The following is a 17,203-nucleotide window of genomic DNA, read 5'->3' as shown; positions in this document are numbered from 1 at the left end:
GTATGCTTGTTTGAAGAGGTAAGTTTTTAGCAGCTTTCGAAAGGGTAGATGTTCATTGGTTGTTCGGATGTGTCGAGGTATTGCGTTCCAGAGTTTGCTGCCTATAACGGAGAAGTTGGATGCGTAGTAGGTTTTGTATTTGAGGCTTTTGCAATTGTGAAGATGGAGATTGAGATATGTTTGAGAAGATTTGGACCCGTGCCTGGCTGGTAGATCAATCAAGTCGGTCATGTAGCTTGGAGATTTGCCATGGAGGATCTTATGGATCATTGTGTGGGCTTTGAAGTTTGTGTGTTCCTTGACAGGGAGCCAGTGAATATGTTTTTATGTTTAAATCATGTTTATTTCCACATACATCACAATGTTCAGCGCCATATTTCACATTTTCAATAAGTCTTAACTTGTTATTGCCTACAGCAAGCCCACTACCCTCCCTTCCTGCCCTACCACCCACCTCCCTCATCCTAAGGATCAACATTATAACACAAGTTTGCTAAGTCACACGTTAGTTCAGAATTCTGCTTCTTGCCACTGGCTGTAAAGTGTCCCAAAAACGTTCCCATGTCTTCTGCAGACACCTGCCCTCTCTTGAGGCCAGGTCTTTAAGGGCACATCTTTCCAACTTCAACAGCTCTATCATGTGAGTCCTCCACAATCCTAAAGTAGGTTCCACCGGTTCTCTCCAACATGAAAGAATTGACTTTTTTCCCAATTGGTGTAGCTCTATGCAGAAAACTTTGAAACCCTTGTAATGTAGGTTTAGCATACTTATATTTGCAAATAATAGTAAAGGTTGTCTTAATACTTTACGACCCCAGTAAGATTGAATCTCACCCAGCAGCTGTGACCAAAAAATTATGATCATGGGCAGGACCAGAACATGTGCCCAAGGGTGGCTCGCGCCTGGTTGCATCTGGGACAAGCTGCAGAGGCTCCATACCCCGTCTGGTGCGCCCTGGCCAGAGAGATACAATTGGAGTGCAAACTTATACTGTAACTCCCAGTACCTAGTAAATTGGGAGCTCCGCTGTATAGACAGTATAATGTTCCAGAGCAACTCCTCAGACACTTCCTTCTGAACAGGATTCCTTTATGTTTATCCCACGCATGTTTGAATTCCGTTACCGTTTTCATCTCCACCTCCCGCGGGAGAGCATTCCAAGCATCCACCACTCTCTCCGTGAAAAAATACTTCCTGACATTTTTCTTGAGTCTGCCCCCCTTCAATCTCATTTCATGTCCTCTAGTTCTACCGCCTTCCCATCTCCGGAAAAGGTTTGTTTGTGGACTAATACCTTTCAAATATTTGAATGTCTATATCATACCACCCCTGTTTCTCCATTCCTCCAGGCTATACATGTTCAGGTCAGCAAGTCTCTCCTCATACGTCTTGTAATGCAAATCCCATACCATTCTCGTAGCTTTTCTTTGCACCGCTTCAATTCTTTTTACATCCTTAGCAAGATACGGCCTCCAAAACTGAACACAATACTCCAGGTGGGGCCTCACTTATACAGGGGCATCAACACCTCCTTTTTTTTTGCTGGTCACACCTCTCTCTATACAGCCTAGCAACCTTCTAGCTATGGCCACTGCCTTGTTTCTTCTCTGTTGTTGGCTCTGGTGATTACTCACATTAGCTACTGTAACTACCTCTATGCAGGTCTTCCCCTCTCCTCAATTAGAAACCTCCAGTTGATTGTCTACCACTGTTAAACTCCTCTTCTCCACCTTGAACATTGGCTCTCATCTCTGCCAGCATTTGCTTCAAGATCCTCATGCTAGTCTTTAAAGTTTGGTTTCCCTATGCTCCAGCCTACCTGAACAAATTGCTCATTCACTATGTCCCCTCTAGGTGTCTACGCTCTTCCTCAGATAATCTTCTTTGTGTCCCTTCTTTATTTACTTTGCACTTATCTTTCTCGCAACACTGCATTTAGCTATCTGGGCCCCAAGCTCTGGAATAGTCTCCCTTCTGCACTTATAGCTCACCTTCCTTTGCAGTCTTTTCAAGACTTTTCCAAAGACCCAACTCTTCTCTGATTCATTTGCCTCTATTCCAACATGAATCTTGTCCTTCTTCTTTTTGTTGCTGCCATATTTACCATTCTCCCTTTCCTCACCTCTTCGCTCCTTTCTATTCCCTCCGTCATTTTCTCTCCTTTTTCTTCCACTTCATCAGCAGTGCCAGAAGTTTTCTTTTAAATTTATTGTTGTAAAGCACTTAGTCGCCTGTCAAGGATCAATTTGCAGTATATCAAATGTTCAAATAAATAAAATAAATATCTGCTTACCTCATCAAGGTCATGCTTTCGGCTTTCCATATGCTCTCTAAATACACCATCTAATGCCCTAAACAAGGAATCAAAATTGTAAAACATTGTGAATTAATAGAAAATGGTCATTTAATGGAAAAAAGCATGTTTCAGTTTTTATTAATCATAGTTCCCAAGTGATTGTCTTGAGTTTCTTTGATTATGTAAACTACTTAGTACTTTGTGGTAATAGCGGTATACAAATATTATTATTATTATTGGTTGTAAAGTACTCCGAAGGTCTGTGTCATGCCATAGAAATTCAGATGTATTCGACACCCTGTCATCTCTCTAGCCGACAGAGATACTTGTCTAGTTAGTAGGTGTTGTTAAAAATGTCAGTGAGTGGGATATTTTAAGTGACATTAATAGAGTAGTGCTGTGGAATATTCCCTCTGACCACCAGTGCTGAGCTGGTCCATGGGTGAAGCTTGGGCAGGTCTGGAAGTTATCTGGTTAGTGGTATTATTCAGACTGCTACCCGGATAAAGTTAAGATAGCAAAAGGGCTGTGACTTTGTCCAGTTAGCGATATGGTTAACAGTTTGAATATCACCATTAACCAGATAGCACTGCCGGTCAACAATGATCAGCTATTCAGTGCCTGCTGGTATCTGGATATTGGCTCAGCAGACACAGTGGCTTTTTACACGTGCCAGCTGGCATTTAAAAAATGCTGCTGTGAGCTGAATATCAGCCCTTCTTTATCCCTTCCATATGACAGGTGAAAAGGCTTGGAAAGGTTGTAGAGCCTCTACTGCACATTATGGGCCCTGTATACTTGGAATATGTTTGAATCAACATGGGAAATGTTAACATTTCCCATGTAATTTCATGTTGTTTTTACTGTGTTGTTAATAGTGTCAACTGTTTGTGATGAGTGCATGCTATTGAAAGAGTGCCCGAATGATAGATTTTTCAAAGGGAGAAGGGATGGCATTTGATATACCGCATTTCTGTGATTACAATTAAAGCAGTTTACACATTATATATAGGTACTTATTTTGTACTTGGGGCAATGGAGGTTTAACCTCTTGATCTGTAAAGGTTGCCAAAAATTGCTTGCACAAATTTAGACATGTTTCCGATTTGCGCGCACAATTTAATTGAATAGCAAGTCAATTACTGCCAATAACTGGCTTTTAACAAGCAATTATTGGCACTAATTATATTTAATTAGAACCAATGCATGTAAATTTAGGCATGAGATCTGTGCCTAAAATTTACACGTGTTCCAAAAAAGGGGGCAGAAATGGGAGGGCCATGGCTGTTTTGGGGCAGAATGGGGGTATGGCTTTGAGTTATGCATGTAATTACAGAATAATGGCGCTCTGCACGTAAATTTAGGAAGGGGCATTTGCACCATGTTTCATTGGTGCAAATAGTCGCACCTAAATTTATGCATGACTTTCCGTTTACATGTGTAGTCTATAAACCAAGCTGAACTTTAGGCACAGCTTATAGAATTCTGCTTTAAGTGAGGGGTTTTCGGCGCTGATTTTTTTAGGTGCCATTTATTTATTTTTGTTACATTTATACACCACATTTTCCATATCATCTTGCTGATCAATCCATAGACTGGTGGGTTGTGTCCATCTACCAGCAGGTGGAGATAGAGAGCAATCCTTTTGCCTCCCTATATGTGGTCATGTGCTGCCGGAAACTCCTCAGTATGTTCTCTATCTCAGCAGGTGGTGGTCACACACAGCAGCAGCTCTGGCTAGGCCTCCAAGCCTAATTTTTAGGTTTTGTTGAGTGCCTGGGGTTGAGGGCTCTTCTTGAGCAAGTGCAAACCTGGTGGTGCCAGGTCCCTCCTTTTCTCCCCCCTCCCGCTGGCTCCGTAAAAAAAAAAAAAAAATTTTGGACGTCCTTAAGGGCGTTTATTTTGACGTTTATTTAAACATTTATTGCAGCTACTCACTGGGACACCAGGTCGTTAGCTCGGAGCGAGAAGCAGGTAATTTTTACCTTTTTATAACGGGCAGGGGGTTCCCCGATTGATCTCCACGTGGCCTATGGCGTCGGAGGGCGAGGGCGCGAAGAATCGCTCCCCGGACCGCGTGTGCGCTTCTAGCGGGGATGCGGGGGTTTTAAAGTCTGATTTGCCCTTGTTGGGTGTCAGTTTGGAGGCCGGTCAGTGTCCCGGGTCTTCCTCCGGCGCGGCGGTTTTTCCCGCCATAAACGCCCATCCCCCGCTGCTCGCCTCCGCCATCTTGGCTGGCCACTCTGCTCGGACGGCTTCTTCTTGGGCCGCCCTTGAGCTGGGAGACGTTCATGCCATGGCCGCCCTTGATTTGGGCGACGGCAAAAAAGCGGCTAAAGTTAAGCGCCGTTCTTCCCGCGCGGCTCCTTCGCGGAGTGTCGCGCCGGACGCCATCTTGGATGCGCAGCATGTTGCTCCCCCGCTCTTGCGAGTGCCGGTTGAGGGTGCGTCTAGGGCTGTGGCCCAGGCTGCTGAAATACACAGTCTGGGGGGTTTCTCCCCCGAGTTTATTTTGCTGCTGCATCAGGCCTTCCTTATGCAAAACGCTGCCCCTTCTTTCTTTTCCGATAACGGGGTTGAGGCCCCCGGAAGTAAACGCCCTCGGGTGGATTCCCAGGCCTTAGAGGACGCTGTTTCCTCTGATGTAGATGAGGGCAGCATATCTGAGTTCTCCCAACGGTCCTTTGGGGATTCCTTGGAGGAGACGGATTCCCGCTCGGATGGAGCGGATGACCCCTCTGCAGCGCGGATCTTTCGCTCAGAGGATTTGCCCAACCTGTTACTGCAGGCCATGAGCATTTTGAAGATTTCCTCGCCAGAGGACGTCGCTCCCTCAGCCCCTGTTGGCTCTGCCGTTATGCTGGGGACGAAGCGCCCGCCTAGAACCTTCCACGTGCATGATGCCATGCACACCTTAATTTCGGCTCAATGGGATGTCCCGGAAGCGAGCCTCAAAGTGGCTAGGGCTATGTCCCGCCTCTATCCTTTGCCTGAAAGTGAACGGGAGACCTTTCTTTGGCCTACCGTGGATTCTTTAATCACTGCGGTGACTAAGAAAACGGCGTTGCCGGTGGAAGGTGGCACGGCCCTAAAGGACGCCCAAGACAGAAGATTGGAGGCGGCCTTAAGGTTGTCCTTCGAGGCGGCTGCTTTAAGTTTGCAGCCCTCAGTTTGTGGCTCCTATGTGGCCAGGGCGTGCCTGACGATTGTGCAGCAGGCTTCCCCCTCGGATCCTTCCTTGAGGGCTGACTGGCCGGCCCTGGAATCGGGCCTGGCTTATTTGGCAGACTTACTGTATGATGTCTTGAGAGCCTCGGCTAAAGGTATGGCTCAGATAGTCTCTGCGCGGCGGTGGCTTTGGCTGAAGCATTGGTCTGCTGACCACGCATCTAAGTCCCGCCTGGCTAAGTTGCCTTTTAAAGGCAAGCTGCTCTTTGGGGTCGAGCTGGACAAAATTGTGACCGATCTCGGCACGTCTAAGGGCAAGAGGTTACCAGAGGTCAAGGCTCGGGCCAGTGGTGCTCGCCCTGGTAACTCCAGAGGACGGTTTCAGGAAGCCCGTCGGTACCGCCCGGGCAAGTCGGACTCCTCTGCCCCCTCTTCCTTCAAAAGGAACTTCTCCCCCAAGCAGCATTCCTTTCGCAGAGACCGCCGTCCCGGAGGTGCGCCCTCCGGTCCTCCCCCAGGGTCTCGTACCCAATGACGGGGCCCTGGTCCATGGCCCAGTGCAGATTGGAGGACGCCTGTCCTCGTTTCTGGGCGAGTGGACCAGGGTAACTTCAGACGCTTGGGTTCTGGAAGTCATCAGAGACGGCTACAAGCTAGAGTTCTGCCGACCCTTAAGAGACGGGTTTGTACTCTCTCCCTGCAAGTCTCCGGTCAAAGCTGTGGCAGTGCAGCAGACCTTGGACAACCTGATACGCCTGGGTGCGGTCGTTCCGGTGCCAGAAAATCAGCTTGGCAAGGGACGTTACTCCATTTACTTTGTGGTACCAAAGAAAGGAGGTTCTGTCCGGCCTATCCTCGACCTCAAAGGGGTCAATCGGGACTTGAAAGTGCGGCACTTTCGCATGGAGACTCTCCGCTCTGTTATAGCGGCAGTGAAGGCAGGGGAGTTCTTGGCTTCCTTGGACATCAAGGAAGCGTACCTGCATATTCCCATCTGGCCTCCTCATCAACGCTTTCTGCGTTTTGCAGTCCTGGGCCGACACTTCCAGTTCAGAGCCCTCCCTTTCGGGTTGGCTACTGCTCCGCGGACCTTCTCCAAAGTAATGGTGGTCATCGCGGCCTTCCTGCGAAAGGAAGGAGTACAAGTCCATCCTTATCTGGACGACTGGTTGATCCGAGCCCCCTCTTATGCAGAGTGCGGCAAAGCTGTGGACCGGGTGATTGCTCTTTTGAGCTCCCTGGGGTGGATCATCAACTGTGAGAAGAGCCAGCTGCGCCCAACTCAGTCCCTGGAGTATCTGGGAGTTCGATTCGACACCCAAGTGGGCAGAGTGTTCCTGCCAGACAATCGGATTGTCAAACTTCAGGCTCAGGTGGACCAGTTCCTAGTAGCCTCTCCTCTTCGGGCTTGGGACTATGTGCAGCTGTTGGGCTCTATGACGGCCACGATGGAAGTAGTGCCCTGGGCCAGGGCTCATATGAGACCTCTACAACACTCTCTGCTGCAGCGCTGGACTCCGGTGTCGGAGGATTATGCTATGTGCCTTCCCTTGGACCCAGCAGTGCGCAAGGCGCTGAGCTGGTGGCTGCAGACAGACAAGTTGTCTGCAGGAATGCCTCTGGTGACCCCGGAGTGGATTGTCGTCACGACGGACGCCTCTTTGTCGGGCTGGGGAGCCCACTGCTTGGGAAGGACAGCGCAGGGGCTCTGGTCTCCTGCAGAGGCAAAGTGGTCTATCAACCTCCTGGAACTCAGAGCCATTCGGTTGGCGCTTTTGGAGTTCATCCCGGTACTGGCGTTGAAGCCAGTACGGGTCCTGTCGGACAATGCCACGGCTGTGGCCTATGTCAACCGCCAGGGAGGTACCAAGAGCGCCCCTCTAGCCAAGGAGGCCATGAATCTATGCCAGTGGGTGGAAGCGAACCTGGAACAGCTGTCAGCGGCCCACATTGCCGGAGTCATGAATGTCAAGGCGGACTTTCTCAGTCGCCATACCTTGGATCCCGGAGAGTGGCAGCTATCTGCTCAGGCGTTCTTGGACATCACGAAGCGCTGGGGCCAGCCGAGCCTAGATCTGATGGCGTCATCGGCCAATTGCCAAGTGCCACGCTTTTTCAGCAGAGGACGGGACCCTCGATCCCTGGGAGTAGATGCTCTTCTCCAACAGTGGCCGACACAGGAGCTTCTCTATGTGTTCCCGCCCTGGCCCATGTTGGGCAGGGTGCTAGACCGGGTGGCAAAGCATCTGGGCCGGATAATCCTGGTGGGTCCGGACTGGCCCAGACGTCCCTGGTATGCGGACTTGATCAGGCTCTCAGTGGACGATCCTCTGCGGCTGCCAGTGGAGCAGGGCCTGTTGCATCAGGGTCCCGTGGTGATGGAGGATCCCTCCCCCTTTCGTCTTACGGCCTGGCTATTGAGCGGCAGCAACTGAGAAAGAAGGGCTTCTCAGACAAGGTCATCGCCACTATGCTAAGAGCGAGGAAGCGCTCTGCTTCTACTGCTTACGCCAGGGTTTGGCGTACCTTTGCAGCGTGGTGTGAAGCAGGCTCACTTTCTCCCTTCACTGCTCCAATTTCTTCAGTGTTGGCGTTCCTGCAAGAAGGTCTGGAGAAAGGCCTGTCGCTCAGTTCCCTTAAAGTCCAGGTAGCGGCTCTGGCTTGCTTCAGGGGCCGCCTGAAGGGTGCTTCCCTGGCTTCGCAGCCAGATGTGGTGCGCTTTCTCAAGGGAGTTAATCACCTGCGCCCTCCTCTGCACTCAGTGGTGCCTGCGTGGAATCTCAACCTGGTGCTAAGAGCCTTGCAGAAGCCGCCTTTTGAACCCTTGTCAAGGGCATCTCTGAAAGACCTGACGTTGAAAGCAGTCTTTTTGGTGGCTATCACTTCAGCCAGAAGAGTTTCCGAGCTCCAGGCGCTCTCATGTCGAGAGCCCTTTCTGCAGTTCACTGAGGCAGGAGTGGCTATTCGCACAGTGCCTTCCTTCCTGCCCAAGATTGTTTCTCGCTTCCATGTGAATCAGCAGCTCTGTCTCCCTTCCTTTCGTAGGGAGGACTACCCAGAGGAATACTCTGCTCTCAAATATCTGGATGTGAGACGAGTCATCATCAGATACTTGGAAGTGACCAATGATTTCCGGAAGTCGGATCATCTGTTGGCCTTTTCCTTGAGGAAGCTGTCCAACCCTTTTTAAAATTCTGCTAAGTCAACCACCTTAACCACTTTTTCCAGCAACGAATTCCAGAGTCTAACTACGCGTTGAGTGAAGATACATTTCCTCCGATTCGTTCTAAATTTACTACACTGCAGCTTCATCACATGCCCCCTTATCCTAGTATTTTTGGAAAGTGTAAACAGACGCTCCACATCGACCCTTTCCATTCCACTCATTATCTTATAGACCTCTATTATATCTCCCCTCAGCTGCCTTTTCTCCAAGCTGAGGAGCCCCAGCCTCTTCAGCCTTTCCTCATAGGGAAGTCGTCCCATCCCTTGTATCATCTTTGTCGCCCTTCTCTGCACATTTTCTAATTCCACTATATCTTTTTTGAGGTGCGGCGACCAGAATTGCACACAACACTCGAGGTGCGGTCGCACCATGGAGCAATACAACGGCAGAATAATATCCTCATTTTTGTTTTCCATCCCTTTCCTAATAATACCCAACATTCTATTTGCTTTCCTAGCTGCAGCAGCACATTGAGCAGAAGGTTTCAACGTATCATCAACGATGACACCTAGATCCCTTTCTTGGACCGTGACTCCTAACGCTTAACCCTGCATGACGTAGTTATAGTTTGGGTTCCTCTTTCCCACATGCATCACTTTGCACTTGTTCACATTAAACGTCATCTGCCATTTAGACTCCCAGTCTCGTAAGGTCCTCTTGTAATTTTTCACAATCTTCCCGCAATTTGACGACTTTGAATAACTTTGTGTCATCAGCAAATTTGATTACCTCACTAGTTACCCCCATCTCTAGGTCATTTATGAATATGTTAAAAAGCAGAGGTCCCAGCACAGATCCCTGAGGGACCCCACTAACTACCCTTCTCCATTGCGAATATTGACCTTTTAACCCTACTCTCTGTTTACTTATATAAATAGCTATTTAGCCAGGTAAATTAGCAGGTATGAAAACTGTCCTTCTCTGCCCAGTAAAATTATGTGCGGGTTTCACCTGTGTTTTTAGGTGGGTTACAAAGATGTGCTCCTAAGGACATCTTTAGGTCATGGGAGTACAATAACCCATGTTATTTCCTCCCTGCCTGCCTGCACTGATAGCAGGTACAGAGTATGGGTGTACTTTTAAAACTGGGCACCCTGATGCCATGTGATAGAGACCTATTTTATAATGGAACCTAGGTGCCTAGGTGGAATTCTAAACATTTATATACATAATGGATGGGTAAATGTGAGCACCTAGTTTGTAGAATTGCCCTTTGTGGGCATTTTATTATGTATTCTTTAAAACTAGTTTGCAATAATAACTTATTTGGACAGTTCCTCTTGGTACCTTAGCTACAAAGTATGCAGGGTCAAAATACCTGCATACCTTGCAACTAGGCAAAATTGCTACCTATGTCATGAAGATGAATGTCGTATACATTAGTACTGTTTCATGAGTCTCCTCCTATGCACCAGTGCAGTTTAGATAGAAGTCGTACAGGCTCCCAAATCATACTGATTCAGTTTGACTTATCTGCAGCATTTGATATGGCGGATCACATATTATCAAACGATTAAAGCAAGTTATGAAGGCAAACTCCTTCTAACACTTCTGTCTAAACAAACAAGCATAATAGTGAAGGAAATATAAACGGATTCAACTGGCATTTGTTCTGACCAAACATTAAATTTTTAGAGTAAAGAGGTGATGCCTCAAGAAGCCCCCGGCTATATAACTACGAAGCTCATGGCTGGGCTGCTTCATCATCGGCAAACACCCCTGGACAATTAAACAATTCAATCCTCTGTAAATTATTTTTTTTCTTTCTTTTTTAAGTAATCTTTACATTCAAAACTTAAAAAAGAAAAAAATAATTTACAGAGGATTGAATTGTTTAATTGTCCAGGGGTGTTTGCCGATGATGAAGCAGCCCAGCCCCCGTGAGCTTTGTAGTTATATAGCCGGGGGCTTCTTGAGGCATCACCTCTTTACTCTAAAAATATAATATTTGGTCAGAACAAATGCCAGTTGAATCCGGATCACATATTATTACTTGCTAAATTTGAAGAAATAGGCATTACAGGGCCAGTTTTGAACTGGTTTGAGAAATTATTGCCACACAGTAATATACTGAAAACCTTTCCCAAAACAAATAGTTTCAAATAGTTTATTGTTAGTTGAACATGAGGGATGCTCATGATCTTAAGAAGGACTAAGTTAGGTTCCTTGATAAAGCTTTGGCGAAACATGATCTGTGTTGGGACCCAGATCTGAACAACCAGAGAAGCTAAGTTTGTTTTAATTATTAAAACAAACATACAGGGCACCATGGTACATAAAATGAAAATATAAAAAAGTGCAATGATTATGGGGTCCTTTTAATAAGGTGTGCTGAAAAATGGCCTGCGCTGGTGTAGACGAATGTATTAGATGCACGCAGGTCCATTTTTCAGCGCACCTGCAAAAAAGGCCCTTTTTTGGCCGAAAATGGACATGTAGCAAAATAATTGGCTTGCGTCCATTTTGTGCCTGAGACCTTACCGCCACCCATTGACTTAGCAGTAAGGTCTCATGCATTAACCAGGCAGTAATGGTCTACGCGCATAGAATGATGATTACCCAGTTTCCACTGTGAGCTGGAAAATAAAAATTATTTTCCAGTGCGCATAGCAGACACGTATAAAAATCAAAATTACCGCCAGGGCCATGCGGTAGCCAGGCAGTAACTCCGAATTGATGCACGGGTGCACATAGGCGCCAACGAGACTTAGTAAAAGTGAGTCTGTGACCGTCCTATTGAAAACATACAAGCACTTTTTGAAACATCAGACACTATTTGAAACTACTTGTTTTGGAAAAGCTTTTCCTCTAGGTAGTTAGATCCTCCTATTGTATAAGTGGTCAAGAAATTATTAACCAATCTGAGATATGTAGTTATGACCCCATTCTAGAACTTGCTTCCACAGAAAAACACTTGTCTTTTGATCATTATCTGTGACTAAGGTATTTGAATATCTCTATCACACCCTTTCTGTTCTGCAGGAAATGGTCTAATTGCACAAATTAGACTGCAACCTTGATCACTGAGGTTTTGCTTACATAGTTCATGCTTGCATCCTCTTTTGTGTTTGCACTTTTCTGTGCAGCTTAAGTGAAATCCAATGAAGGGCCAGTCTTAAGACAGATTTCATTGGCACATGCTTGGTTGTCATGCATCACAGTTTCCTTTCTACATGTGAATTACCAAAAGAAACCTCATTTACTTACATGCTGGTGCTATAACGTCCCACCAAAATGTCATTCGTGAGGTCTTGAAGAAATTGCAGATACTTCAACTCTTCTTCTCTATTCAACCATAATAAGAAGCACCAGTATTAGTAAATTCCTACAAAACATGGTCTTGAATTTCATCACAACCCATCTCAGCCAACAAGTAGTACTAAGGATTGTGACCAAGGCTGTAAGTAAAAGAAGGGTTTTTATTTTGCAAATATTTAGAAACGTTGCCCTCCCCCCCCCCCCCCCCCTTTTGAGTGGAAACTTTTGCAAGGGTAGTTAATGTAGAACTTTTTGTAAAGGAACATGATAAATATTCAGGAAATGAATAGGTAATAATAATGAAAACAAGTTAAAGAATAAAATATTTTAACACTGGTAGGCTTGTGGGAGCACAGGAAATGTCTAAAAAGTGAAGATTTTACAAGTTGCATTATTTAAAAGCAGGGATTAGTCTTTCAGACCTATGAGTAATATACATTCTTCTGCAATGTCACTTTTAGCATCAATGCAATAAAATGCCATACCGGGAAAAAGGAAAAACTCATAGCCAACAGGTCCATTCTCTTTCCTATGCTTTTGCAATGCCAATTTTTGCACATCTCTAAAGGTGACCTCCTCTTTAATGTTTTTATTGATTTCAGAATCCTTTCTAAAAGAAGAGTACTAGAAGTTATTTTGTGCATTCTAATGAACTTAGTGGTTTCAAAATATGCTTAGAATGAATTCTCTGGAAACTGAAATACTCCATTTGTCATCAAAATGGGTAAAACATGAGTAGTGCAGAAGAATCTTCCCTGTACCATCCTGCTAGTATGACTGTTCTGGAGGGGATAGCTCTAAGGGTGAGGAGGTGAATGAGTTCATACTGTCTTTTGGTCTCTGATATCCAGGATGCTATGGGGAAGATTCTTCTGCCATGTATACTTGAGCTTTGTGCTCCACTGTATGGGCACTATCATTTTAGTGCCACCATTTGGACACCCTTGAGTTTTGAGCACCTAAATGACGGCTTTCTCCCACTCACTGATCTCCAGTACTGCTGCAGCCAAGGGGTCCTTGGACAGAAGGGAGAATGTGGCCTGCTAGGGCAGATGGTTCTTCAGAAAACCTGTTCTGTCTTCCCTCACAGGCACCATTTGGGGCAAACCACATTTCCTTTCTTTTGAAGGATCCCTTGCTGCATCAGCAAACAGGAACGGTCCCTGCTTCACACAAGTACCAGAGGTCAGGGTGTGGGAGAGAGGGTGAGAAACAGTGGACCTTTTGACATGGCTGTTTGGGTGCTCAAAATAGTGGCACCAAAATTATACTACCCAAGTCTTGCTTCGCTTTCACACACCCCATATAATTCTGGAGAAAGCAGCAGAACATGGTGCCTCACTTCCTGACTATCTCCTCCCTCCCCCATGAAATCCAGTATATCTCCCTCTTCCACCCCCACCCCCACAGACTGCTGTTTCTCTTTTCTCTCCCTCGGTGGTCCTCCAACCTTCCCGTGAGTCAGCCGGCAGCATCAGCGATGAAGGCAGCCTGCTTCCATACATTCTCAGAAGCCTTCCCTCTGCCACATCCTTCCTACACAGAAACAGGAAGTTGCAGCAGACGGAAGGCTTCTGGGGCTGGCTGGAAGCAGGCTGCCTTGATCGCTGATGCTGCCTAGCTAACCTGTGGAAACTTTGGAGGACTGCTGCAGAGAGATTGAGACATGTGAATTACCTTAAAGATGACAGAGAGGATGGGAGGCATTGAAAAGGGAGGGGGTATTGGGGAGAGGTATGAGAGGAGGCAATAGGTCTCTGAAGGGTTAAGTGAGAGTATGAAATTGGGTTAAGAAGATGGTAAAAGAGAGGCAATAGCAGATGGAGTAGAGCATAAGAAATAGAAGAATGGCCTTGGAGGCAAGGGCAGAAAAGAGAGGGATGGAGCTGAGGCTGGCGAGGGGATGAGAGGCAGTGGTGAGAGCTGAGAGGGTGAGTGCAAAGGATGGAAATAGGGGACTAGAGAATGGGTGAAAGATGGGGGAGGGGCTAAGACTGGGGAAGAGAGAATAGAGGGCAAGGACAGGGATGGAGAAAAACTGGGAAGTAGATGAGAGGTGAAAAGGAGACTAAGAAGAGGGTGAGAGAGAGAATACTACTACTATTACTAATATATTGAGACTGGCCAATCCTGTAGAGCACAGATTCTCAAATGTGTCCTGGGGGACCATCAGCTAGTCAGGTTTTCAGGATATCACTAATGAATATGCAGCATGAGACAGGTCTGCAAGTCCGTCAACTAAATCTCTCTCATGCATATTCATTAGGGTATTCTGAAAACCCAATTGGCAGGTGGTCCCCCCCCCCCCCCCCCCAAAAAAAAAAAAAAACAGATTTGAAAACCACTGCTGTAGAGAATCCAGATTTCACTCCCCATACAGAAGAGTTTGTTGAATGATGATATAAATTATAATGACTGTTTTATTGAGTAGCTGAAACTAACTTCTTTTCTCTGAAACACTCTTGCACAGTCCCAAGATTCAAACCACCACAAGCTTTAAAGTATAACAACAAAAGAATGGTCATACCGGGTCAGACCAATTGTCCATCTAACCCAGTATCCTGTTTCCAACAGTGACCAGTTGAAGTTACAGGTGCCTAGCAGAATCCCAAATAGTAGCTAGATTCCATGCTACCGAATGCCATCAATTATAAGGGCTGTTTTACTGAGTAGCTGAAACCAACTTCTTTCCTCTGAAACGTTCTTGCACAATCCCAAGATTCAAACCATCACAAGCTTTAAAGTATAACAACATAAGTATAGTCATTCTGGGTTAGACCAATGGTCTATGTAGCCCAGTATCCTGTTTCCAACAGTGGCCAATTCAGGTCACAAGTACCTGGCAGAATCCCAAATAGTAGATTCCATGCCACCGAACCCAGGGCAAACAGTGGGTTCCTCCATGTCTATCTCAATAGCAGACTATTCCTCCAGGAACTTGTCCAATCCTTTTTTAAACCCAGATATGCTAACCACGGTTACTACATCCTCCGTTAAAGAATTCCAGAGCTTAACTATTCATTAAGTGAAAAAATATTTTCTCCTATTTGTTTTATTTATTTATAAAAAAAATATTCCACAATCTCGCTAAAGTTCTAGGCGGATTACAAAATTACATATACAATAATCAATAGAATAATAAAACTCATACACATTTTACAATATTACTAGCAAACTCTAGACACACATAATTTACTCTTCAATGTACATTATTCTGAATGCTACAATTCCAAGACATTTCAATGAACTATGCTTGTAATCTTGAACAAACTAAGATGCATTATAGACTTCAGTAAACAACAAGGTTTTGATTTCTTAAATTTCTTCAAGCTCTGAAGCTCTCTCAACTGTTTTGGGATTACATTCCAAAAAAGTGGACCAGCTATACAGAAGATCTTATTTCTATATTCCTCCAACCTAATAACTTGATATAAGGCAACGTTTAAAAAAAAAGCATTGACCTCCAGATCTGAGTGATTGCCTAGGCTGGTACATGTGTAGTTTTGATGTCAATACAGGAGACACCTGTCTACTTTGCATTTTAAATATCACACTTAAAATCTTAAATCTGATCCTTTGTTCAAATGGAAGCCAGTATAATTCCATCAACACTGGGAGAATATGACCATATTTAGATTTTCCTGTCAAAACCCTTTCTACCACGTTTTTAGCGACTTGTAGTGCTCGTAATTGAGTCTTTTTTTAAACCGAGCATTAACCCATTACAGTAGTCAAAATATGGTTTAATGATACTCTGAATTACTTTTCTGAAATTACTGTAATTGAGTAAGGTCTTAAACCTTCTCAATATATGCAATTTCATGAAGACATTTTTAATCACCTTTTGCACATACCATTTTAAAGTCAAAGCAGAATCCATTATTACCCCCAAATTTAACAAATGTAACTTCATTGAGTCTCCCCCACCCCCAGTCATTGTACTTTTTGAAAAAGTAAAAATTTGATTCACTTTTACCCTTTCTACAGCATGCAACATTCAAGTTGAGGTTGCACCATTGAGCAATACAGAGGCATTTTAATATTTATTTATATCATTTATACCCCACAATTTCCCACCGCTGGCAGGCTCAATGTGGCTTACAACATTTAATTAACAAACAGGCAAGTACAATAAATGGAAAGGGATGCATGGGGCGGAAAGGCACAGGGTTAGGAGAAAGTAGGTAAGTCCACAAGATCTTTAGAGGAGTCGGAGTCCAGGAATCACAGAGGCAAGACAGGATCTTTAGGGTAAGCTTGCCCAAATAAGTACGTCTTGAGAGACTTCTTCATCTTATTTTCTATCCTTTTCCTAATAATTCCTAACATCCTGTTTGCTTTTCTGGCCGCTGCCACATATTGTGCAGAAGACTTCAGCATATTGTCTACGATGATATCTAGATCTTTTTCTTGGGTGCTAACTCACAAGGTTAACCCTAGCATCACATAACTGATTTGGATTATTCTTCCCAATGTGTATCACATTTGTCCACATTAAATTTCATCTGCAATTTGGATGCCCAGTCTTCCAACTTCCTAAGGTCTTTCTGCAATTTTTCACAGTCTGCATGTGTTTTAACAACTTTGAATAGTTTTGTGTCATCTGCAAATTTAGGACCCCTTTTACTAAGCTGCGTAAGCGCGCGCCCAAAGCACACCAAAATTGACTTACCGCTTGACTACTGCGTGGCTCTTGCAGTAATTTCATTTTTGTTTCGTGTCTGATACGCGCGTCTGAAAAATAATTGTTATTTTCTGGCATGCGTAGTAGATGCGCGCAGGTCATTACTGGCCAAATTCTTTACCGTTAGGTCTATCTATAGCTGGTGATAAGGTTAGAGATCCAAAATGGGCGCGCGGCAAATTTGATTTTGCCGCATGTCAATTTTCAGGATAAAAAAGAGGCCTTTTTTACATGCGCGCTGAAAAATGGATTGGCACGCTCCCAAAACCAACATTTTTAACACTACCGAAGCCACTTTTCAGTGCGCCTTTGTAAAAGGACCCCTTAATTCTATTCTATTTTGGTGCTTATATCCCGCTTATATCTACTCAGGAATCAAAGAGGGTAACATAAAGCAGATACCAAAGCAACTAATTCACAATAAGAAAAAAACATAGATCAAAATTAAGATTCACTAATTAAAATCATAGAATTTACTAAAAAGAAAAGTCTTTAAATCCTTATAAAATTGAAAATAATTAGACAAAGATCTAATTTGGAAAGGTACTATATTCCAAATCTTGCTGGACA

At 44.9% G+C, this 17,203-nt stretch overlaps 1 protein-coding gene across 4 annotated transcripts in view; it reads right to left on the bottom strand.

Annotated features, from left to right (window-relative positions):
• Positions 1 to 17,203, bottom strand: part of LOC115465512 (spermatogenesis-associated protein 7-like) — a 153,937-nt gene that overhangs the window by 3,498 nt on the left and 133,236 nt on the right. For all 4 annotated transcript variants that reach the window (XM_030196032.1, XM_030196033.1, XM_030196034.1 and 1 more), the window contains 2 exons: positions 11,899 to 11,976; positions 2,295 to 2,352 (listed from right to left, as the gene is read on the bottom strand). In XM_030196032.1, coding sequence (XP_030051892.1) covers positions 2,295 to 2,352; positions 11,899 to 11,976 — 136 coding nt within the window. The remainder of the gene's footprint in view (positions 1 to 2,294; positions 2,353 to 11,898; positions 11,977 to 17,203) is intronic.

The sequence above is a fragment of the Microcaecilia unicolor genome, chromosome 3 (assembly GCF_901765095.1).
Source record: "Microcaecilia unicolor chromosome 3, aMicUni1.1, whole genome shotgun sequence".
NCBI classification, from domain to species: domain Eukaryota; kingdom Metazoa; phylum Chordata; class Amphibia; order Gymnophiona; family Siphonopidae; genus Microcaecilia; species Microcaecilia unicolor.
This window is presented reverse-complemented; position numbering and strand designations above follow the sequence as displayed.